Genomic DNA, 27,929 nt, shown 5'->3' on the forward strand with positions numbered 1-27,929 from the left:
ACAAGATTCATAAAACTATAATGTGTTACATATAATCATTACATATAATGTTGCGAAATCCCATCAAGTTAAAGCTTCGTCGCAAGAAGTGTCTTCCGCAAAGTTGTTCGAAAAATATGTTAGACGACAAGACAAATATTGAACAAATAAAAACGTCATCTGCTGTTTACAAAGAAGAATATTTAATTGATAGAAATCTATCGATTATAACTGATACGCAGCTCGATTCGGATGTCGTAGACAACGTTCGTCTACGACAAAAGAAGCCCACTAATGCCAGAAAATCGAATTCATCTTCCAGTGTAGATTCGCAAGATTCATATGTTTTGATAGAGCATGAAGAAGTACCTGTGGCATTAAAAGATACTAACTGGGAATACGTAAACCATTATGATGAATCTGTGCAAAGTAATAGTAATACGAAAAAGTACTGCAGTCCTAAATGTAGTTGCGCTTGGTTTCTAAATATTCGCCGCGAGATTATGAAGAATTGCCGCAATAAAATTCATCCTATAAAGATGGATCGGTAAGTTTATAAAAAATCTTTTACGTATGGTTGTTTCTTTAAAAATAAAACTCTAATTGTCTTCTTTAATTTTTTTTTCTTTTATAAAAATTACAATATATTATATTAACAATAGTCATATATTGTGAGAACCATATAAAACCGCAAGATTGTATATAAAGGATACGAATGGATAGATTTGAAGATAACATTGATATTTAGCTTACACCAAGGATGGAGGGGGGAGGGAGGGCTTATATGTATATCAAATATATACATGTGTTGTTATTTATAGAACACTATTATGATTCATTACATATTACATATGTAATATAATATGTGCTAAAATAGATTTATTTTTAAATGCAGTCACATCACATACGAGATACACATTGATATAAAATTCTTTATCCAATAATTTTGCTATCAATTTAGTGATGATACATCATTACTTCCACAAGTTTGCTATTATCGCTAAGCCTTATCTCGTGCAGAATTGGTAGCGTAATATTTATATGTAAAAATAGCCTATTCGCCCACATTCGAACGTGGCGGATGTTCCGCTATGATAATGCAACTTCTCACGGTCTTTTACGAAGACATTGAATAGATTACATATGAGGGGTGGGGGGAAGGGGGAGTTTAAAGACCCTTAAAAGCGCGAACGGTAAACCTGATGTTAAAGGCTCGCTTGACAGAGAAACACGAATGAGTCATCCAAGTAAATAGTAGTTTGAAGTAACAAGCGCACGTGCATGGTCGAGTAAACCGCAAAAAATGATAAAATACGTATCCGTGAGTTTTATTTCTTTCATAATTTTTATTATTTTTAATGTTTGTAGTATTTTAAAGAAGACATATATAAATAAAAATTTTAACTAAAATAATTTTACTGTATAATTGTATGTAATTATAAAACATGTTTTAAATAAAAAAAATATGTTCTGTGCTTATTTAATTTTAATGTCACAATTTGTGTTATATAATTAATTTTAAATAGCAATAATTATTAGTATTTATTAATAACAAATATGTAATAAACATTCCCCCCTATATATATTTAGATTATATATAGTTTTGTTCTGCTATTAAAAATTTATGTTTTATTATAATTTTTCTATTATATTATTAAAAACTTATAATAAAAAGCATTACGCAACAGACAATATTTTTATATGTCGTACTTTAAATTTAACTTATTGCTATAGGTTTGTTAATTTTTGCATTATAACCACGGAGTATATGTACAAGCGATATTATCAAAAATTATCTTTATCACGTAAAGCTAAATATTCATTACGTAGTCACGTATATCTTTTATTCAGCCCTGCTCGAACGAATGCTACGTGCGTCGCGTGCAGGCGTGCGCGACGCTCTTGCGCAGCACGTGTATGTGGTGGATTTCCTGCAGGCAACGAACCTGAACGCAGTAGGGTTCACGACTCCGTGATTCGATACGCCTTTTGTGCCTATTCTCTGGAAAACACCTTCTACTTGGATAAGAACATGAGGCTTTCATGTGGCGCGATGTGTCGAATAATTATTTCGGGTTTTTTTTCTATATCTACGAATCGCAACAGGAATGCAAAAAAAGACATGTATTATTTTTTTTTTATTATCAATAATTATTATTAATATTTAGTCGATTAAAATTACATTAAATTGGTTAAGACGCAAAAATTAATAAGGAAGAACAAAGTCATCGAATATGTATGTATATCAACATCATGCATGATCACGAATTCATAATAGTTTTGATCCACTCTAAATAAGATGATACTTTAACATAGACACCAGTAATATCTCCACAACCATTACCAAAAGAGACGATGCCATAAATGGTTTTTCTATTAGCTAATGGTCCTCCAGAATCTCCGAAACAAGCATCCTTCCCTCGAGTCCCATAGCATAGATGATAATTATTTTTAACGTCCGATCCGTAATAAGAAGAGCAGATTTCAATTGGAACATATTCTACATAAACACCCATAAGAACATCGGATGTTTTTTCCTATAAATTACATTAAATATAGTAATAAGTTACATTAAATCAATTTATATATTTTTTCATTACTTATAAAACAAATTAAAAAATAAAATCCAATAATATTAAAAAATTTAAATAACATATTCATTTTTCAAATGTTTTGCGGACATCTTTAAAATGTATCTAATAAACAATTATTTAAAATAAAAACAATGTTAATTGTACAAATCCTTAAGTATTATAAATTAAGCTTACTCACTTTATTGGTATATCCCCAGCCACAAACTAAGAGTTCACGCTGTATTTCATAGGTTGATCTCGGTAAACGAACTGGTCGAACGGTTTTCGAAAAACGAAATGGTGGTTTCACTTCAAAAAGTGCGATATCGTGATGAGGTAATTTCGAAAAGCGATCGAATGTGTCGTTGTACACATGAATATTTGTCACCTTATGCACATGTCCGTCCTTGTTCGTTTTATTAGATCCAGCTCGTACATAATATTGTGTTGATTTTTCTCTAAAAAGCAATACACAATATTAAAATTATACATAATTAATTTGTGGTGTTTGATTTATAATTTTAATGAAAAAGATTCATGCAATCTAATCATAATGTTCAAATTAATAATATGTTATAATATTGAAAACTTATATTACAAACAATGAAGAGCGGTGATAGCGAATGTCCTCGATAATATACTAGCACCGCACAGGAATCCGTGTGAATTATGTAAAGAGAGCTGCAAATATATTATTGTTGAACAAATTATATTGTTAAACAAATTATATATATATATATATACATTGTTAAATATAGTTAAAAAACGATATTAACTATAAAAGGTCGAGATTTTATATCGATTGGGTGTCCTCCGATAATTTTTGATTGCATTTCATGCGTTGCATTTTCGCTTGATGTTTTAATCAGGAAACCTAGAATATGATGGAGAAAGATAAATAACGTGTGTGGCTAAGGCTCGTATCGAGAATAATGCGAATGAATGTCATTTAATTATTGCTTTAATACTATTATGCGATAATAATATGCGATAATTACTAATAACAAAGGAAATTAATCAACATTCATATATTATAGAATGTACATAGTTATTCATACCGACGAAATAGAGAATAATGACTGCTCCGTGCATTTTTACTGACTGTGTCATGATACAATGTGAACAAGCGTATGTGACATATGACATATGTGAACGGATATATAAAATGCGACGATCCATTTTGCCGCGATTGTAAATGTCAAACACGATATATTTTGTAAACGTTTAACTGAAACAAACGCTGATACTATCGCAGTTACGGTATCATAATAATGTGAAGGCTTAATTTGATTTATGTAAGTGTCGGAAATACAAAATGATAATTTAAAATTTTTTATTTTAATACTTATAACCTGACAACAGATTTATTGTTAAAATTCAAAAAAGTTCTATTTTCAAAGATTATAAAACTGTCATCGCGTGCTAGGTATAATGTAAGTGTAACTATTATAGATATAAATTTAGATAAAAGATAAAAGATAAAAATTAAATTTACATTTAATAAATTTCAAAAATAATATTGTATATAATAAATGATATAAATTATTTTTGCAAAATTGTTTTATTGTTATAAAAACTCTCTCTCTCTCTTTCTTCTTTTCTTCTTACATTTACATTGCATTACTAATAAAACTAAAATAAAAAAAAAAAATTATTACTATATTTTGTATGGCGCATATTATTTATCCAATATAAAAAAATATAAAATATAAAAAAACATAATTAAATCAAATTACAAAAATAACATAATTTTTATAAAAAAATACGTACACAAAAAAATTAAAGACAAGAATTTTCTTAATGATGAAATATAAATTTTATTTAAAATTTTATTTTTTCAATTCTTGTTTACATATTTTGACAATTAATTAAATATACGTTTAAAAAAATATACATATAAAAAATATGTATATTTATTTTTTTAAAAATACATATACACATATGTTTTTAATTGCTGTAATATTGATTTCTCAAATAAAATCTTTTATTAAACCGTAAAACTTATTTGCTACATTTATTGATATATCTGCAGTAAAATTTACAATTTATTCCTATTCATAACAACAATTTTCTTAAAAGCTTCAAATATCATCAAAAAAGCTATTTTCTTAATTGTATCAAACTCTGCAAAATTAATTAAAGACCGCATAATCTACGTTCAGATGCGGGTGAAACTCATTCATCTTCTTCCAAGTCTTCAAAGTTAGATTCATCTTTATGTTCTCCCAAACAGAACAATGTAGAAACAAAACTAATAGTCTCCATAAACATAGTTACCAATAACAAATTATTTGCGAGACATGCTAAAGTGCTTTTACTGTTTTTGTTTTGCACTTTATTTACGTGATTCATAGAACGCATCAATCTATCGAAGGCTTCATCAGTCTCCTTTCTTATCTCTATAATAACATATATAATTAATTTATAAAATTATTTTTTCTATTGCAATACAACACTATTAATCCGCTAGATTCTTTTACAAATTTAAAACTAATCAATAAAAATAAATTATATGTTAAAATTATTTTAATATTGATCTGAAATATCTTCTTAATAATTTCAAAATAAAAAGAGCAAAGAAAATGTCAATTAATAAAGTAAATATCTTTCTTCTCGTAATAATTAATTAATAAATATACAATAATTAATATAAATACTAACGATCTTTTTTGCGATATATCACAAGATGTTTCATTTCATTGTTTTCATCATAGATATCATCGCTTATCATTGCGCTATCTGATTCTGTCATATTAATTAACGGGACATCGGTAGGAATTGTGTCAATGTCTATGTCATCCAAATTTGTATATCCAAATAATTCCAAGAGTTTCATCATCCACTTAGACAAACAGGCAAGGATTTGAGTCTGCCATTTTTTGAAAGAACTTGTAATAAAAAATTTTTGCATCGCTAATGCGGAACGATGAAAATTACCAATAGCAAACATTGTTTTTTTTAATACTCCGTTTTTGTATAGATCCAATGATACAGATATCTTTTTGTACCTAAAAGAAAAATTATAAATAAGTACGTAAAGTACTAAATTCATCAAATTCAAAATTATATTAATCAAAATTATATTAATATATTTTATCATGAATATTTTAATAATACGGTTTGAGAAACTATGACATACTTTATTCTGTACTGCAAGATTCGCAAAATTAGTAATGTATTAATTATTAAACATGCTATAAAAGATTGTAAAAAAACATTAATTAAAAATTTTAATTAAAAAATTTTAATTAAAAAATTTAAAACATTAATTAAAAACATTTATTAAAACAAGCAACATAATTAATTTATCTTTTCATTATAAATTCCACATATATAACAGATAATAGCAATAATAGCGCCTGATGCAGATACTGAGAAAATAATGCCTTAAATTTATTTTAATATTTTTGATTTGCATTTGTTTAGTAAACTTATGGCAAATATTATTGTTATGCCCATGATTTATTAAAAATCAAGAATCACGATAGTGTCTTGCGCCAATTTATTAACCTTATAGCTATTTGCTTGTCCTTAGCATAATTTTTTGAGAGTGTATTCAATCTTCTGCGGCCTTCTTGAAAAATCGTAAAATACTGACACACGTCATATATAAATTGTCTTCCCCATCTGCTTCTTGAGAGAACGTTTCCAAGTTCATTTGCGACACGTCGAAGAGGTGATCGTTTAGATATTCGACAGTCTAGAATTTTTTCGTAAATATACTTAACGCGTCGTATCGTGGTCTTCGGGAATTTTTGATCAAAATTGCAGTGAATAGTCACGCTGTTATCCTTATTGATATAAATTTTACAGTCACTTAAAGTTTCAATAGCGGTTAACCATGGTTTGGGAGAAAGTGTGCGATGAGCAATTACTTCACGTGAGTTTTGTCTCGGTGATGATACGCAATCTACAAGACGTCGCATCTCTTTCATACAAACGTCATAATTATTGACTCTTTTAATCAATGAATGACAAAACAACATGTTCAATTTTTCATTGGCTGTGTCATTATTTAGTGTAGAATAGGAGAATGTTGGTTCTAAGTCATTCAACTTAAATATTTTCACGTTACTGTCCGATGAATCTTTTATTAAATTCACGAAAGTTTGATCAAGATGAAAAAATGTAAGATTTCTTCTATTCTTTGTCGACAATAAACATTTAAATATTTTTTCATTAAATTTGGCGGCATTGTTTATAGTGCTTAGAAACTTGAAGCTTTTCATTGTCTTGCGTGGTAATAATTCCTGTAAAAAAAATACATATATATATATATATATATATATATATATATATGATTTTCCTAACTTTTTTTTAAGAATTATTACGATAAAGCATTATACTTGTTTTTTTACAATATACATAGAATAAAGAATAATGTTAAATATTTTATTTTAAAATCTAAATCTATATCATCACATATATTTTCATATAATATCTCAAATAAAATAATTTGCAACTTACCTTGTGTAAAGTCACATTATACTTATCGAAATAACGATCGATCGTTGACCAAACTTCCTCTCCTATTCTGACAAGATCGCATAATAAAAGTGATCCTTGAACCAGACCCTCGGTAAACCAATTTTCAGAGACTGTAGAATTCCATGATCTTTTTTCAAATTGACGAACTGATGTAGTTAATCCACTAGCTCGCGCAAATCCCATAACTTTTGTTCGTATAATCTTGCCTATCATACTAATTGTGCTTTGTAAATTTCCTCCATCGGAAGATGATATTCTTAGCGTTATTGGCTGAGCAATCGGCCCAATCAATCTCGTCAAGAAATATTTTATTGTTGCTTCCGCACGTTGAATCTGTCTTGGATTTATTAAAACAAATGACGTACCATCTGATTGATTCCTTTGAGATGCTGTCCATATGTTAACGTCATTATAATAAATACGCTTTGCCGATGCACAAAATACTATAATTTCTATGATAAAATAAAAAAAAAAACAACATTAATTATTGATTTAATTTTTATTGATATATGGAATTAAATAGTATATTTTTTCTGCTTTACTTACCGAAGAATAGAATGTAATTAATTAATTTACATCGCATGTTTAAGCTAATTACTGATAGCCAGCCCGTTTGTATGTAGATTCTTTCAGATGTGTGTGATGCATTTTATTCAGAACAACAGCAAAATATTTCTTATAAGTTTATTTGTACTTATCTCTTTGTAAGTCGTATGTTGAGACGTACATCATAAAAATTTAAAATTTATGTACTCAAACAGACGTTAATACGTGTTGTCTCATAGTCGAAATATTAAATAGTACAAATTTATATTCTAGATTACGAAATAATAACTATACACTATAGGCTATAACATTTATAGATTTTGTAAAAAAAAATTAATATTTTATGTAAAAAAAAAACCAAAACTAATATTTCCATATCATAATGCTACAATAAACATTATTGATGTTTGACAATGCTGTAACGGAGAAATACATATATAGTATCAAATGGCGCCTGCGTTCATGTGGCGCAACGATCGTGACGCCAGTCTGGGTAGCAGCTTGCCAGGAATCAATTCCATACACAGGTACTGGTCTAAAAACAATAATGGAATGCATTTACATTATTTTTTTCGTAGAACATGACATTTATTGCGATAATCATTGTGTTAATGACAAATGTCAGATTATATATTCTTTGTTACATTTTTTAGAAGTGTTGATTTCTAATCATTAGGTATACCATGACAGTTCTACCTAGTAATCGTTTGACATATTTAAGAAAAATATTTTTGTGTAAATTTATATTCGAATTTTGAGTCAAATTGATAGCTTTGTTATAATAAATTGATAATACGCATTAGATATATGTGGGGTGTATTACATAGTGTGTAAAATGCGTATAAATTAAACTTTTTACACTCGTGATTCATTGATATTAATTCCATGTCTGTTCAACAAAGAGATAATACAAAAGATGATATCATCGAAATGACAGAAGCTCCGCGAATGTTGAGTCATTTACATCTGTGCGTCTTGTGACATAAAATTTTATTTAATTAGCTTAACATAGTGATTATGATAAAAATAAGATAATAGATTAAATAAACTAAGCAAAAAGTTTTTGTCACGCGCGCTAACATAATTTCTTCATATAATTTTTATTTAATTTATTTTATTACTTTTATTTAATTTAAATATTGAAACCAAAAACAATAAAATTAAGCTTAATTTTTATTAATATTAACTTTAATGTAATTCATTCTTTATTCTGTGTCGAAATGAAAAAAGAAGATAAAATATTTTTATAAAATAAGATATTGTAAAAAAAATTAATATTATTTAAATAAATATAAAATACAGAGTTTTACTATGCGCGACGGATAAGAAAAGAACGTTTCTGTGGCTTGACAATAGGTGCCATCTACAGGGCGATCAAAAAGTACAAGCGAATGGTGATCAAGTGACAGGTGATCTCATTTGCGAATAAGTGGGACGCCTACTAGTTGCACCTATATTGCTCTTAACACCAGCCGGCATTTTTTCGTTGCAAGATACACTCAAATTTTTTTCCGTATTCCAAAAATCGATAATAACAAATTTTTTCGTAAGTGCGCGTTCTTTTTTTGTATACGTGTACACAGACGTCTTGCGCAAGTCCCACACAAGCACGAAATAATCGCATGTTCAAAATAATACGGTACAGCTTTTGGAAAATGCTGGATTGCATATAAATACTTTCTAATTGTCGGATAAGTTTGAAGAAATCGAAGATGGACGAGGAAGCTATGTGGAAAGATTTTTATCACAAGATTGTAGAAGAGAAATTGACAGAAAAGAACCAACAAGAGAAATCGGAACATGAGATAAGGTAAATTAATGTCAACTGCGTTTGACCTATGTTTTTCTTATGTTAAATTTTGTTCTTTCTGTATTTTGTTCTTTGCTGTAAGTTTTCTGTGAAACATATATGTCCCGAAAAGAAAGATATAGAAAATGTCACAATTCTGTAAAAAAATTGAAAATTATTTATTAATAAAGTATAAAACCAAATTATATGTATATATATATATATATATATATATATATATATATATATATATATAAATGACTTTACACATAAATTATAAAAATATATATTGAAAAATTATTGTACCATTGCCAATAATTTTAAAAGAAAAAGATAAATTTATTGTACGTGTGTATGTGTGACGTATTTAGTACGAAACTGAAAAGTTAATAGCGGCGAATTCTGCATGCATACTCATAATTTTCATGGTTGATGATAACGTCCTATGATAGACTAGATGAATGCTCTTAACTCATCGGTGAAATATTAAGTTAAATTGTATATAACCAGACATGCATGTAAGATCTAATAATAGAATGAGATCAACATGAGGCAGTTCAGAGTAGGGATTACGTTCGAGCTCTGTACCTGTACGCAAAACATATAGATGTATCTATATATATATCCCATTCCACAAGGCCTGATGTGCAAGGTCGTTATGATGTTCGCAATATGATTCATGACGTTCCAACGTCTTCATGATAGATAATTAATTACAGATGTCATAAGAGACATAAAATCAATCATGAAAAAATTTCAGGTCAGGTGTAATCCGATTTTATTGATACAAATGATTGATTGGCGCATTATAAATTGTTTTTAGTGAAATAATACTAATATTTATATGTGTTGCTTAAACATTTAAATGTAAATTTAAATTCATTCAACAAGAATAAATACTAATTACTATATACTACATACACATTACTACACACCACACACACACACACACACACACACACACACACACACACACACACACACATATATATATATATACATATAAATTATATCTAATACATTGATCAATAAGCGTAACCTTGCGCTTATTTTTATTTTTACAATAGTTCCCACGATTCTCTAGAAGATTTGATGATACACTATTGTGAAAATACCGCCTATGTCATGTTGAAATAATTGATGGAATTCCCTGGTTTCCTCATTAAGAACGACTCCATAAAAAAAGAGAAAAACACATTTAATCATAGCTTTAAGTTATACCCCGCGTACATAAATAGATTATTTGATATCAACGAATTTCAAAGTTGCATAAACATATATACGTATATGGATACGTAAAACAAACAGTAATTAATCTCTGCGGAAATGATCATTAAATACTTCGATATTTACGATTTAAAACAGTGGAAATCTTTTTCAAAGTGAAGTTTTGTATATGGCAACAACACGAATTATGTAATTTTGCAACGTTTGAGCATATTAAGACATCACGTATTTTAAAAATTATTACGAAACCTAATATTTTATTAGCTTGTAAAGTACTACAGCATTCAAAATGTTTAAACATTTGTGTGTAAAAATAAATTATATATATATATATATATATATATATATATATATATATATATATATATTTATAAAACAACAAATACATCACATACGGTAAATATATGTATTGATAAACTGATTTGAAACTGAGAACACAATTATGTGTACGTTCCGGCTTGATAATTATTTCGAGGTTATTTATATTTATGTCATTGAAGGTTGTCTTCAACTTACATCGCAATAAATCTTGCGCATGTTATTTACAAAGCAACACTTCAATTTAATATATCACACATAAAAATGCGGCATTTAAAGATCAGTCTAATAATGGTTAAGTTTAACTACTAAAAATAAATGAGCTATTTACAGTAAATAACAAACATGTTATTTAACTTTTATAGAAATTTTCATAAAAAATATAAATCTGCAACATTGTTTTATCAATTTTACAGATTATAAATGAGCTATAAATTAATCGATTAATATCAAAATCGATTATGAGGAATAATCCAATTAAACTATGTAGTCTTCAAGATTACTACAATGCATACAAGCTTAAAAGTAGATATCAAAGAAGAATAAAATAAAATGAGGATAAACGTACATTTTTTGAACGATGCGTTTGACCGCAAAGTACCCAACTGGCGTGCGACACCATGAATCACTTCGTTCTTGAGTTAAGAATAAAAGAGGTTCAAGAAGACGCAATGCATTGCTTCGAAAAAAGGAAGGCAGCAGTGACGCAAATGAACAAACATCTCTTTCCTCTATTCTTTTCGCTTCGTAATTCGAGAACGTATTTCCCGTTTTATTCTTCGTAAAATGTTCAAAATAGCTCAGACAAATTGTTCTCAATTACTTTAATTATTAATTTGAGATTATGATAATTTGTTTTAACTGTTTTTTATTCTTCTAAATATTCTTTTACGAGAAATGTAGGTAAAATAAGAAAAATGCAAATGTTCAATCAAAATTATTTACTTAATTGATTGAGGTGAATTGATTGATTTTGAGATGATTCAAAAAATTTTTCTTCTTTTTTTTATCTGTTTTTTTATCCGTAAATTATTTCTAGTAATAAGCTTGAGTAATCAGCAAGCAAACAAATTTCACACTCTTATACATGTTATAAACTAATTTGTGTTTATCTCTCAATTGTAAAGCTCATTTATCTGATACCGCGCATAATTTATATGCAGTTGCATAATGTATTCATAAATTTCTAGTCGAGTAAAATATCATAGAAACAAAAAACAATATTTAAAAATAAAATAGATTAAAAATTAATAATTGAAAAATAAATCAGAAATATTAACGCGTAACAAAAGAAATATAATATAATTTAATTTAATTAAATGTATTACATATTATATGCATATTGACTTTGTCATAATATTGTTTCTTTTTTGCAAATTAATATTATTAACTTACGTAATTCTAATTATATCTCCATTGCAAATTATTTGTGCAATCAAATTCCAGGCAACATGTTAGTACTGCCTACATACTAATCTCTTACCTCATTCGAGTGTGTACTCAATTCGCAATAAAACGGGGCTGTCCCATACATGTTTTATCAGTATCAAAACTGTTCACATGAATTTAACACGATCCGATTTAACTTCACAGAATCTGTAATTCACGATTGTGGGGATCTTGTATAACTCATATTGCATGCGGGATTCCGTTTACGTAGCGGAAAAGTAATTAAATGCCAGTTTTTATATGACCAAGTCATAACATTGTGTCAGTATGAACGTAGTCGCGAAAGGTGAACATACATAGTTCAAAAAAAATAATTTGATAACATAAAAAAAAAACAATCCAGCCTACAAAAATGTGAGCAAAAATGTCAATTCACTGTCAAGTTTTAGTTATTACAATTAATTTTTTTGCATATTAAAAAGCAAATTTAAAAAATTCTTGGGCGTGATATATTGATACATCATACACAGTGCATCATATTGTCTTTTATCAGAAGAGGTGTTGTGCTTTGCAACAAAAATTAATTATCAAAGTGTTAAGTTGAATAGTTAAAGTTTTTTTAAAGTGTTTATAAGATTCTATTCTTTGTAATATGCGCGTTTACTATTTAATTTCAAATCTTACTGATTAGTTTAAAATCATAAAAATTAAGACGTGTATAAAATAACGTGTTATAAAATAAAAGTTAAAAATAATAGTAAACAAAAAAAAATATTTTTTACCTGACATTGTTGTGCTTTTCTCTATCTTCCGTGCGTTTTCGTTAGACGTGTTGTGTCTCTACTAAAGGACTAAGAAAAGGAAAATGGCACACTTTGAAAAACTGGACGAAAAACATCCATATTATGCGATTGCCGCTATTCGAATGTCTCAAAAGCCGGAAGCAAAAGAAGTGACCGTCGCAAGATTTTATTGGAAATTTGCGGCGTTCAACTTTATTCGTAACAGGTGAAAAGAAGAAGATTTTCATGTGTGTGCAATCTGTATGGAAGAGCTTGCGTTGCGTTTTAATACGGTAGCATTATAATATTTTTTGTGAACCACGCGCTTTAGTAAACCCACGCTTGTTAACGATTGTTGTTAACACACACACACACTTATTTACACACACTTATATACACTTTTTGCCCAAATTCGAATTTTCTAAATACTTCCCAAAATTATTCATATTATTTTTCCCTTTTTTTTTCTTAAAATCACACACATAATATATTTATTTTAAATATCACATTTTAAGTTTAATTTTAAGTATCTCATTTATAAACGTTCATCCTCTAAAATATAGTCTTAGTATTAGAAATATTAAATCAAATTAATACCAAAATATTAAAAGCGTGTTATAATTTATTTTCATGTATTTTCATGTTTATTCATCACTGTACGATTGTTGAGGTAATATGAATTTTATAGTAGTGTTAGATATTAGAAGTGCAAGAACATTGAATGCTGATTTTATTTCTTAAATATGTATTATTCATCAAACATCAAATTCATTGTATGTAAGCGCATTATATGTAGAATATTGTCTTGCATTAGAAGCGCCTTATATGTAGAATATTATCTTAACGTTTTATATGAATGTAATATTTTTTTATAATCAATATCACAAAAATTTATTCTTATTTTAAACAAAAATATTTAGATAAAATATTAAATATTACTTTAGCACACTTATATCTTTATAGCAAAATATTTTTACATTTTTATTTTTTCAGTATATAAAAATATTAAATAATATTAAATAATACATATAATATTTTTTTATATGCTTTAAATAATATAACAATTATAATTATTTTTAAGAAGTAGAAATTTCTATTTTAATATCTTACAAAATAAAAGTAGATTTATTTTTATATAAAAAAACATACAAATATAAACAAAATAAAAAATTTTTTATTAAATTATAGATTTAAGATATAATTAAACTATCCTTATTAATCTGAAATTTTTTATATACTTTTAGGGTTCAAGAATCGGATGGCAGTTTTTTCGAAAATCTCGGCACACTGCTTGCAGCAAAAGTTCGCGCTCAAGAACAAACAGAAGGCCCGCTTCCAAAGAAAAAAGATGAAAAGCAAGAAGAAGAAGAAGAAGAAGAAGATATCTCAAGTGAGGAAGGAAGCATCGATGAGCCAACTAAGGCCCTGCTGGAAACTGATAGCGATAGAGACGAAAGCGAACATGCTCGAAATTTTTTGGCTGAATCAGTAGGCTTAAATGTGAGTATTAAATATTTTATATTATTACTAAAATAAAATATATTAAAAAATAAAAAAATACTAACATAATAATAAATTATTAATAGATTTTTTGCATATATATAATCTTCTTAATTTTTGCTCTTAAACGTTACGAAATAATATCATATAACAATTTTATCTTACTTTATAGCACAATCATTTTATAAATAATCATTATTTTTATAATCTAATATATATATATATATATATATATATATATATATATATATAATCACAATTTATAAATGGCTTAAATTAAATGACTTAACTCGGATCTCTCTTAAATTCAAACCGATCGTGCCCAAGATCTGTAATCCGTTAATATTACAGCTAATGTTAGAAGATTAATAAGTTTTTTTTAGAGATAATATTATTGCATCTTATTTTGAGATTCTAATTAAAAATAGCTTGTTATATCATAAGTTATTAATGACTACTTTCGGCAAGAGAATAAATTTTCACACGTTAACGGCACGCAGAGTGTTGTCTGGAAATAATTCAAGTAGAGATCCATACCGTACCCTCTACGTCAATAGATAACGGATGGTCTGTTCAAGATCGAAATAATTCTATCTGTAATGCCTGCGCGCAGCAGTTGAAAGAACTTTTATGCAACACATTATATTCACTCGGCATTTAATTCAAGACAGATTCATTGACATGGGAGAATGATTTTAAACGACGTTGCATTAACTGTGTGTGAAATTAATTTACACCAAAGAAACTTAGCACATTTGACATTTGTAATTTATATCCACATTATATAAATGCTTTAAAACAATTGATTACAGATTATTTCTTATATAAAAAAAAAATTTATAATTAAAAATAATGTTTCGTGAAATCATTTAAAAATTGAAATTCGATAAATTTAGAATATTTGTAAATTAAATAATAAACAATAAATTCTGTTATTTCAATGTTAAACTCGTATAAGTATGCATGGTAAAACTATTTTACATGTCTATTATGAGTAATTCTTCACATATTTTCTCCATAGTTATAACATAATATATAGTTATACTTTTTATATTTATGATAGATATACATGATTCATACTTCTGCTCGTTAGATCGAAACTTCATATTTTCTGTATATTACTGTATGTCCTAGCACGTGATTGTAACGATTGGTAACAGTATTGATTTTTCCAAAGGTCCTCAGTCCAGCACGAAGGGTAGTCGAAGTTAGACGTGCCCTTACGAAATTATGCCTTTCTTTCGCAATCTAAATTTTAGCGTTAAATTTATTTTTTCAACATGAAATAATGCGTTTGATCAAATTTGATGAACCACTTTTTAAAAGTGAGGAAAAAGAGAAAAAATGCGTAAGTTTAAAATCGATAAGCCATTTTATTTGCACATTATGTTGCCATTCTTGCACTCCACTTTATCTTAAATTTATATGTATTGATATGCTAAATATTTATATAGTACACGCAGTTTTTTTTATCAGATATTTCCGTAGAAAAATATTTTTTTACTTATTAGTCTATAATCACACATAAATAGTTTGATTGCAAAAGATTCATTAACGTAATGAATATATCCTTTCATACATTTCTGTAATTTGTTTACGTCATATGCAATTTGTGACGTCATATAAAATGCAATAAAATATTCCAATAAATTTTTATTGATTCAAGAATCAGTTGTTACTCTACAAGCTTAAAGTTGAACTTTGATACAAAATAATCATCAATAGTTAAAATGATCAACAGATAAATCACATGCAATAAATTCTTAATTAGTCAAATATTATTATGCCATAAAAAAATAAATAATTATAAAATTTATAAACATATTACATATTTATAAACATAAAAAATTACAAAATATAAAAAAAATATGTAAGAAATTATAAAAGAAATTCAGAAATGTATATTATATTCATTGACCAATACATTTCTCTCTTTTTTTTCTTTTTTCCTGATTTTCTTTGTATTATAAGCGATTTGCATTTACACGTTTTGATTATGAAATATATATGAAAGTATCAATGGCAAATATTCTGAATATAGTACAATTATATACATTCACACGTGCATTCTCCATATGGGGTGTTATGCTTGATCGAGTAGTTAAACTTAATCTGAAATGAGATCCACGTGTCTGTGCGTTAGCAAATGCGCAACGTTACACTACCACGAAGTCTTCTAGTCGACGCACGACGATTCTGATCCGTCGGTCCATCTATTCCTGGCAGTGTGGTGCTCGCCTCCGTCAAGTTCCTGTCTTGTCTTCTCACGCTGATTATCCTTACCACCTCTTCTAGCTTTATCGCTAATTGCTTTAATTTAATTAATTGGATTGTCAAATATCTTCAAAATATATTTACCTCCAAAGTTCTAGAGCAAGAAAACATAAATGTATTTGCGTGTTTTTATGATTAATGTGTGGATAAATCAATGAAGAGTAGCGAATTATTCTTATCATCTTAAATTCGTTTTAATATTTAAAAAAAAATTTAGTGAGTTGTGCAAGAAATGTGTATTTTAAAATTGAACATAAATTGGTGAAATAGAGATTGATGTGTTGTGTGATTCTGTGCCCCACAGAAAAGAGTAAATGTCATCAGAATAATTGCAAATACTTTACTAAGAAAATTTTATATTTTTTTATAACTTAAATGACGCGTATTTCTAATATAAAAGTAAATTATGTTTAATTTTAATTAATAAAAAATATTATATAATGTAAGAAAACTAGATCATAATACAAGTAAAATTTTTTTTGGTAAAAATAAAAAAAGTAAAAAAAAATAATTTTAATAAAAAAGTATCAGTATAATAATATAATAAAAATATATAATATATTTATAATATGTGTGCAAAAAACACAAATATAATTTTTCTAAAAGCTTATTCAGTTACAATGTTAATGTAGTTACAAGCACTTTAGTTTTTGGTATTTGCTAAATCATAAAAATAAATCGCTACTTGGAAAACTGGGCTGCTTTTTCTTCTTTCGTTCGATAGCCTTTCGTAAAACTGGCAAATTGTCAGAGACAATTTAAAAACGAATCGAATCGTCACGTAATGTCGTCACGCGCGTCTTAATATTTATAGTAAGCTACTTATTTTTATCACTAACAAACTTTTTTTTTATATGAATCTCAAATGCCTTTTGTTATTACATAGTTTCAAGAGAGTTTTGTTTATATATATATATATATATATATATATATATATATATATATATGCATGTTTATTATATTATATAATTTTAAAATATTTTTGTAAATGTTCAGTATACCTATAATATGTTCAATATACCTATATTGCACATAAAAATAATAGGTATGCTATAAATATTCAAATTCATTAATATTTTGTATAAAGTAATCATGAAATCGTGATTATTATGACATCCTATACATAATAACAAATATATTATTCTCGCCGAAAAAATTAGAATCGAAAATTAGAATATTAGAGTGGGCGTAGAGAGTCTGGCTCAAAATTACATAATTCTATGAAAATTAAACGGACGGAATGAGAAGGACAAAAGAATGTGGTCCGTACACACATTCAAATATTCTATTTATCATACAACGGGTGTTTCGATACGCCTTGATGCCCAATGAACTAATTGTCGGTATATCAACTTTCATTGGACGTAATTGCGCGAATGTATAAACGCATTGTGGTTACACTTATCCTGTAGGTCACTCTAAACGGGATACGACACAATTCTTTTGTGTCCAGATTTACTATGTATTTTGGGACTGTTTAAATACATAAAGGAACATGATCTTCTTTTCTGAGAACATATATGTATATATATATATATATATATATATATATATATATATATCTTCCTTGCCGTAAAAACATAATATAAAATTATAAAAAAATTATTAATGCATATTAAATATTTAATGATATTGTTTGCTTGAAAGAAGTTGTTTTTATCAGCATCTAATTTAACCGCGAAATATAGTTCTAAATCTAAATCTCACTGTCAGAGTCAATTACACTTGGCAACTATATCTACCAGAGAACATTGAAATTGAAGGCTATGCCCCAAATTCTGATCTTTTCACATACAGAATCGCTAATCTTTCCCTTTCCCTAATCTTTCGCTAATCGCTCCCAATCTTTGTTAAAAATTAAAAGTTCCTATGTAAAAAAAGAGAGTATGCAAAATATAGAAAGAAAACTATGTTATATTTCAGAATCTAAAATGATAATAGTATCTTGATAAGAAATTTATAGTTATTGCTTATTATTACCAATAATTTAATATTCATAATTTTTTATTTAATAATTTGTAAAAATTGCTTAAGATAATCTGATTTTTGACATGTATTATATGTAAAACGCTCAAGATATTTGTAATATCATTGACTAGTTTAAAAAATTTGTTATAGCAAGTTTGTAGAAATAGTTTATTTAAAAAGTATCCATGTGTTACCACATTATCAACCATATTTTTGTAAGAACGATAAGGAACATTTATAGGTGTTAGAAAACCGCAATTATAATAACAGTATAAAATTATGAATAATATTACACAACATTTGCACTTGCTACAGTTTTCACTTTTTTAAATTTGTTAGTAAAACATATACATTGCTAACTGAAAGCAAATAATATAATGCAGTGTTTACTAACAACCTACAACTTATCACAACGACTAAAATTTATCTACTTTCTTAAAATATGCGGTATTATCAACTTGTTTTTATTCTGATAAATTGGCAATAAATTTTTCATCCATCATCTGTAAATGTCTAAAGAGACAAAAGACGCCAAATACAAACTTCACTTTTTAATATCGCAGAGTAAAAATAGATCAAATAATTCATTTTCAGAACTTAATTATAATAAAGTTTTAATATTAATTTTAAATAAAATAAAAAGATACAATGCAAGATACTGAGAATTTCATTTAATAGCGATGATCTTATTCTAAGTTCATTGACGTAATCATGAACGCTTGTATTAAACCACATTGATATCGGTTGATTCCAAAGTATTACGATTTATGCATGCTATGATCGATTGCGATCGTCGATTATGCATACGCGGTCAAATATGCGAGGACTCGTCGTATTGTCGATAAGAAAGGTCGTGGTCGTCGTGGAAGTTCATCTTTGGCTGACGAAGTGCGTTTAATACCACAACGAAATTCGTCGATCGCGTGTGCAATTAATAATTCTGTCTCTCTACAGTACTGTCAGTAACATATGAAACGTTTTAGGAAAATAATCTTTGGCTAAAGCAAACATTTTTATTATTTCTCATTGGATGTGATCACAAGGGTCATTGCGCGGTCAATTCTTTGTCCTCACGCAAGATCCATGAACGTGTCAGTGTGAACAAGTTTGACGTCTAATTGAGGCTAGAATCGTTGATGCATAAACGTCATTGTTCTTAGCTAACAATATGATCTTCTGTCTTGCGTTTCTGCGGATCATTGTCGTGTAGCTCTAGATTCTTCTTCTCTAGATCTGCTGTTCGTTATCGTCGTCGAAATCATTTGAGACAAATCGACTAAGAAAATTGGCAGCCTATCACGTTCATTAACAAAAAAATTACGATTTAATTATACATTTAACAATGACTCTTTTGGACACATGTAATATGTATCATGAGAGAACTGAACATATAGCTCAAAGTGACTACATGACTGTTTGTGTGATTCTTGTGAGTTTTTTTTGTAAATTTGGAAAGTAAAAGAATAGCTATATGAGATTTAATATGGTGAGCACAAATTCGCCTATAAGGGCGGCCACCCTCAATCGTATGAGAAATACTTTTTGCGGAGTACCAAAGGCTGAAATTGAACGTAGAACCAATGCACTTTTGCAATCTATGACGGTGAGTTTAATCGGCTATCTTAAATAGTTGTGATTAATGATGAGAAAAATTTGTAAGAATATCTACCATCTCTTTTCAAAAAAAGTCAAATATTAAAACTTTGACTGCAAGTTTTTATTAATTTTTCGCTTTTTTTTCCTTTTTCATTCTCCCTCTCTCTTTCTTCCTCTCTCTCTGCCTCTTTGTACATTGTATTCATATTTTTTTATTTATATATATGCTAATTAGCATTCTTTTATATATAATTTCCTTATTTTAATTAAAAAAAAAATTATTAAAATAAGTTATATAAATGTCGTATTATATTTTAAATTATTAATCACAACTAATAAATCTCTTTCTCCTTCAACTTGAATTATAATAATTTAAAAAATATATTTTATATTTTATATTTTCAAATATATTTTATATTTTGTGATACATTTGAAGGGTTTTCTAAATTTACATACATTATATATTATAATAAATCATTTGTATGAAATTATTCTATTGTGTGATTATATATAACAGAGTTATTTTAGAAATATTAAACTTTGACTCGACGATACCTTTAACAAAGCTTCAGAAATAACATACTCGAAACTGTCATATTATCGGCAGATTATATTATCATAACATATAATTAACAGATACGAAATTAAAAGAATTAAATGAGATTTAAGTTAAGCAAAATAAAACACATGCATAAATAGGCAGTTAATGATTGTTGATAAAAAAATATCTTGTTATATATGTGTCTTTTGCTGCTTCTTCGTAATTAATGTTATATTGATGTACTGTTTACAGATCGAAGAACTTTATGCTACACTGCTGTATATGACACAACATCAAATTGGCTTCGATGTTTCTAGAGAATGTGGTCAAGAAATTCTTTTGAATCATTTACAACATGCTTTTAAAGTCGATAACGAAACACACGAAAGAGTGTTGGAAGAAACAAAAAATCTCGAGGTAATTATTTTTACAATTATTTTCACAGAAACATAATATTATATATTTAATAATTTTATTGCTCATGTTTTAGCCACCAGAATTGCATCTAAACATCGAAGTGATCGAAGCCAAAGAACTAGTCTCCAAAGATTCTAACGGTAAAAGTGATCCTTTCTGTGCACTTTATCTCGAATCAGCCCCGACCAGAAGATACAATACTGCCGTGAAAACTTGTACACTCAGTCCAATTTGGGAAGAACATTTTGAATTGTAAGTAAAATATTTACTTTCTTACTTTTGTAAAATAATCAAGCTATTTTAAATTAAATATATCATCATATTTTCAAATTTTAGCAAAATTCATTAATTTTTTAAAAATGTTTAAGAAAGAGTATACAAGTATATTCTAAACATATAAAATATTCTAAAAATAGTAATAAAAATTTCTATAAAAATTTTATTAGTATATCAAATGTCTTCTAAAGTTAATAAATTATATTTTATTATATTTTAAAAAATAGTCAAAACCTATATATATAAATTTTGCCTTGTATTTAAAAAAAAATTTTATTGGATTATTTATATATTTTAATTATTTATTATTTAGACCATTGGAAGATCCTGAAAACGACATCTTGTGCCTTGAAGTATGGTAAGTTATAATGTATACTGCTTGTATAAAAATGTATTATTATTAATTATTATAATTCCAATATTCCAAATACAATGCATTCCAGGGATTTTGACGCTGCCGAAACCGTGCCTGAAAAAATGAGCAAAGTTAAAGATGTTAAAGGTGTTCGTGGCTTAGTTAAACTGGCTAAGGAAATTGCAGTAACGGCTACGACTGGTAGTCATGATAATGAATTCATTGGTCGATGTCGAATACCATTAAAGGTAATTTAAAATTAATATATATATATATATATATATATATATATATATAGTATATGTTTCTTCAAACATATTACTTATATATTATATATATATATATATATATATATATATATATATATATATATATTTACAACATTTAATTTAAATATATGTACAGATAATTAACCATTTTTTTTTACTAGAAATATATTTGTTAATGAAATTATAAACATACAGTATTGCATTTTAACGTTATATAATATGTTACATAAAGTTAAAATACAATGTATGATTCTCTTCTCTTATTTTTAATATTGATTATACGTTCTATTTATGTATACATTTTTCTAGGATATACCAACAACGGGACATACTATGTGGTACGCTTTAGAAAAAAGAAACAAATCGAAACGTCGGGGCGTTGTGAAGCTCCGATTGTCTTTTAGCGCGGAACATAACGCACAAGTGGCCGCACAAGAACATCGACACCTGTTAAGAGTATTGCTACTTCATGAGATTGAGACGGAAAAAATCGAAAAATACTGTTGGTGTGGTCGTTGGTCGGGACCAGCCGAAGCCCTCATTCTTCAGCACAGCGCTCAACGTGGTTTACTAGCTAGAAATCTGGCTTTGGCGCAATGGGTCGAATATGCAAGGATTCACCAAGAGCATCCATTAAGTTTCACAGTTTTTAATAAGCTCGCGATTGACTTGCTCAGGCCAATGGACAGCGGCTTGTTTTCTGCTGACGAAACTAGATTATTCTGGGATGCCACCAAAAAAATTCTTTATTCATGCTTAAATAGTATACGAAAAATTCGAAGACTGACTATGGGAGATAAAAATGTCATGATGCAATTATCCGCTATTTTAGGGTAATTATCTAACATTCCTACATTTTATTAACTGTATTATATTATATATTTGATTGATGCAAATGCTTTTTTATATTAAATAATATATATAGAAAAATTCTTCAAGAGATAAATAAAATATGTCTTAACGTAAGTTTCAATTATTTTATGTAGGATATTATCATCTATATCTTCTTTGAAAATTCCTGAAGACATTGATCTCTTTCCGGTCAAAATGTACTCTTGGTTTTCTGAATTTGATGATGGCAAAATGGACGTACTTCAAGCCTTGGAAGATACTATTATACAAAGCTGTGCAGAGTGGTAAGGCTTTATAGAATAAAAACGTAGAAATAATATAATTATAAATTTAAAATATTATTTGACAATTTTACTCAAGACATATTTTGATGCGTTCAAGGTTTGAACATGTAGTAAGCAATAATTCGCCTGAAACAGAATCGGACGAAGATGCACTTAGGAATCAGATTAAAATAATTCAACTGATTAGATCAGACTTACAGAAAGCTATTGAAAATTATGACAAATTATTTATAAAGTAAGTCATTTTAAAGAAAATGCACAGAGTAAAACATACTCAATAAAATGCAAATAATATAATAGATTAATTACAAATTTTTTAGAAAAGTGAACGTTCCGTACGCAAGAATACTGTATATTGCGTATGAGAAAAGAATCAGTGATATGTGCATGATTATTATAGAGGATGTGTGTGCCAGATTAAAGCGAATTGAAGTTGATAGCACCGACAACGTGGAATTAAGCTTAGGTACAACGCTGTTTGAGGTTTATCTTACGCTTCAAAGATATGCTGTGTGAGTTTTTAAAATTATGCAAAATTTTTATATGCGATGTCGATAATTTTAATCAATTCGCTCTTCTAATCATCGATATATTAACATTTATAGACTTGGTCAAGTACTGTGTGCCGAAGGACAGCTGGAGGATATGAAGATACAAAAGTATCATGAGTGGTTTCGAAGTGGTGTCGCGCATTGGTTAGATATCGCAGTGTACAAAGCACTTAAACGCATTGATAGAGCGGTAGAGATCGACACTTTGCAAGCAGTCGACAATAGCGTTCAGTATACTTCTAGCGCCGTAGATACATTAACAACTTTCTATCAAATTAAAGTTTTTTGGACACAGCTTGCGTGGCCAGACGTTGAAGGTTCCTACACATTCATAGCAAAGATCATTGACGTAAGTGTTAAAATTTTTCTATCTATAATTTAATATAATTAATGTAATATATATATATATATATATATATATATATATATATATATACTTTATTAATAAAAAGGTCGAATAAATAATAACAGATAAAAAAATAAAATTAGAAACAATTTTAAATAATTTGTAATAATACGGTTGTTTGTCATAGGACATTTGTAAATGTTCAATTGCATATGCGGATAAGATGGCAGGAAAAGCAGAGATGACGACGGAATTAGAGCAGCTCTCGCAGAGTAGCGTTTATGAAAAGAAATTTAAAATATCGACGGCCTGGTGTTTTGCAATTAATAACATCGATTATATTAGAACATCGATCGCACCATTGGCTAAAGATTTAGGACTGCAAGAAATTATAGAGGCTCTAGGGGAACACAAGACTCAAGAAGAAGCTGATCGTTGTCGGCAGACTCTTCAACTTATTATCGATAACGCCACAGATACTGTGAAGAACAAGATCATAGATTTGTTGGAAGTCGTAGCTAACAAAATGGCTCCTGCGATGAGTAGGTACGTCAAATGTTAAAAAGTTTGTTACTAAATAATAATTTTTGTTAATTTAATTTTTATAACAACATGTATTTATTTATTTTTTATTTAATTGCATTCTAAGGCTTCTAATGAGAGATTTACTCTTGCGTTTTTAGGTATCTCATGGAGGGAGCCGAATTAATTGATACGACTAGCAACGCAATGGATCGTCTGCTACAGTATTTGGATAGTAATCTGACAATATTACATGATAATCTCAACGAGGACAACTTTAACAGAGTTCTCCTAGTGATTTGGGAAATCATGTCTGAGACGCTGTATAAGCTAGTCAACACTAATTTAGAGGTATATATTTATCGAACATGCAGGCATATTTTTTTTATCATGTAGATAAAACTTTCATTCTTTCGTATTTCATGAAATAACATTGTTGTTTACAGAAACGACGACCGCCAGCATTTTACTCGAACTTACATCGAACTCTTCACACGCTCATTCGATTTTTTAATCTCGATGCCGATGAAACAGCGAATGTGCAAGTTTTAGAAAAGATCGAACGTCTTTTAAAATTATATGGACTTGAAACTGCCGAGCTCATACATCGTTACCATCAGGAACGCTTAGAAGAACAGAAGGAAATTGAGGAACCTATTTATGGTCTTATCACCGTCAAAGCATATTTCCTCGATAATTCCTTGAATATACAGATTTTAAATGCCAGGAATCTTCGTTGTATGGATAGCAATGGTGAGTAAAATTCTACATATCAATAAAGGAATATGAAAGGTGTTTGCAAAAGTAACAAAAATATTATTAGATAAAAGGAAATGAAAAACGGTTAAATAAATACCAAGTGAAGTTTGCAGTTACGAAACGATATAAATGGTCTTATAAGCGGAACATCTGATGATAAGTAACAGTTAAATAACTTAAAAGAAATTGACATTTGACATAATAAGTAGTTACAAAACAAAAGATTTGTATAATTATCTTCTTATCATGGGAATAAGTTATTTCGGCTTTAACGTTTGATCGTTAGTGTAAACAATCGCGGATCCTTCTTAAAGAAGGAATGATATTTCTTTCGATTTTATAGGCGATTTTATAGGCAAGCTGTCTACTCTCGAGCGTAAACTGCACTCAAAATCTAAACAAAGACTGAAAGAAGGGAAGACAAGTATGTAAAAGCAAATGTGAAATAAGGTTCTCCCTCATCATTGTTACATGTTTCTCTATCAAATTGCCTGCTTTCGCGGAAATATTGTAGCATTTTGAGAGTGCATGAAACGAGCAATTTATATTGACGTTTTATAAAAATAGAATAATAATCTTCTGTGAATACAATGGTCTTCCTGACGTTAAAAATCCAACACTAGCACGGAATATTGTTTACATTGATTATCTGTAATCTTATCTATATATATGGGGTTCCTTAAAATTATTATTATCGATAATAAACATGAAATAGCAAAATAATTAAACAAAAAAATTTTGCATATAATTATTTAACATTGTATAATTAAATTAAAGTTAATGACCTCATCGATAAAAATAGATTACGTGTGTCCACAGTGATAATCATTTTCACCGTGCATGAATATTCGCACTGGATTTCTTCAAATTTTTAACAAATATTTATGTTACATAAGATATAAATTAATTACGTTTATTACAGGCAAATGCGATTCCTATATAAAGATCAGGTTATTGCCTGATGAAAAATTTGCTGATATTAAGGCACCCAAAACGCATGTGCAGAAAGAAACGCTCTTTCCTCTTTTTGACGAAACATTTAACATGTTAGTAAAATAGCTAATTATTAATCAAAATTATTAATTAATTATATATATATATATATATATATATATATATATATATATATATTATATATATATAATATTATATATATAATATGGTATTCATAAAATGTTTTTCTAACATTTTAGTCCTCTTACTCCGGAACAAAGAGCCATAGAAAACGCTATAGTGGCGTTTGAGGTAAAAGACAAAGACTTTCTTAGATCAAGATTTATGGCTGAAGCTTTCTTACCATTTAGCGAGATTCCTGACACTGAACCAGAAACTGACTTTGCAACTTTAGAACAAGTTCATCTGAAACTTTCCCGTCCAACCAAAAAAAGTATATATTATAAATTAAATTTATCTAACATTATATTTCAGAAACAATAATTCATAATTCATAATACGTAATAATTAAATCATCAAGTTATAGAATATTTAATCATAATTAATATTACATTTAATAGTTTTTATTTTTATAATTAAAAAAAAAATATGTTATGTCTATTAAATATGCGCATAATTAAATTATGTGCACTACTCGTGAATTTTATATTAAACGTGAATTCAAATTGATTCAAAGGTACGGACGTCATTCGCGCATTGGAGCAGCGGAAAGGAGACAATCAGGCGATGGACTTCATTTCAAAACTCAACAGTAAAGCAAACTCTAAATGATCTACGTGGAGCCTTAATATGGATCTACGTTTGGATCATTTTCGAAAGTACTCAATGCAAAATATATTCAAGCAACTCAGTCTATATAAGACGTATCAATGTTAATAATATGCCAGCGTTGCCTTACGAAAAGTCACTATAAATATTTTGTAACAAATTTGTGTTTTAGTCATCGTGTTATTACCATAGCACGATGTTTTGACAATAGCCTGATACTCGTGAATATTTTAAGGCTGTGCGTAGTTTTGATTATTTCTATAATTTTCAAAAAAATTACTGAGTATTGCATTTTAAAACTTTAAACGGAAAACTGTAAGGCTGAGTAAGTGCTATTTGTAAAAAAGCAATACTTGTATTTATTATAAACAAATAGTTATTATATTGAATAATTAAATACTTAGAAATACTTTTATAACAAAACTTATGCTACGACATAATGAAAATTTAGGGGAATATTTTATATTGTATATGTGTAAGTAATATATTATCAGCAAATAATATATGTATATAGATTCAGTAATATTAAATGATTTATGTGTATATTTTATATCATCAATGTTCATATTATCACTTTGACAAATATAATTTTATCTTATGCATGAA

General features: G+C 27.9%; 1 protein-coding gene across 7 annotated transcripts; it reads left to right on the forward strand.

The window, feature by feature from the left end:
* Positions 1–32: 32 nt before the first annotated feature.
* LOC126850229 (protein unc-13 homolog 4B) lies at positions 33–27,929 on the forward strand. 7 transcript variants are annotated; one of them, XM_050592984.1, is made up of 19 exons: positions 8,980–9,396; positions 13,137–13,317; positions 14,336–14,591; positions 21,223–21,387; positions 21,461–21,639; positions 21,977–22,021; positions 22,107–22,266; positions 22,597–23,120; positions 23,274–23,423; positions 23,521–23,658; positions 23,744–23,935; positions 24,029–24,323; positions 24,508–24,866; positions 25,004–25,193; positions 25,289–25,595; positions 25,945–26,025; positions 26,524–26,647; positions 26,795–26,988; positions 27,232–27,929. In XM_050592984.1, exons 2-19 carry the CDS (start codon positions 13,175–13,177, stop codon positions 27,324–27,326), a joined length of 3,597 nt encoding a protein of 1,198 aa, XP_050448941.1. In that variant the 5' UTR covers positions 8,980–9,396; positions 13,137–13,174; the 3' UTR covers positions 27,327–27,929. The 7 variants fall into 7 exon arrangements, with proteins under 7 accessions (XP_050448940.1, XP_050448941.1, XP_050448943.1 ...); XM_050592983.1 differs by lacking the exons at positions 8,980–9,396; positions 13,137–13,317 and adding an exon at positions 33–526; XM_050592986.1 differs by lacking the exon at positions 25,945–26,025 and having other exon boundaries at positions 8,983–9,396.

Source organism: Cataglyphis hispanica, chromosome 6 (assembly GCF_021464435.1).
Source record: "Cataglyphis hispanica isolate Lineage 1 chromosome 6, ULB_Chis1_1.0, whole genome shotgun sequence".
In the NCBI taxonomy this organism is placed as follows: domain Eukaryota; kingdom Metazoa; phylum Arthropoda; class Insecta; order Hymenoptera; family Formicidae; genus Cataglyphis; species Cataglyphis hispanica.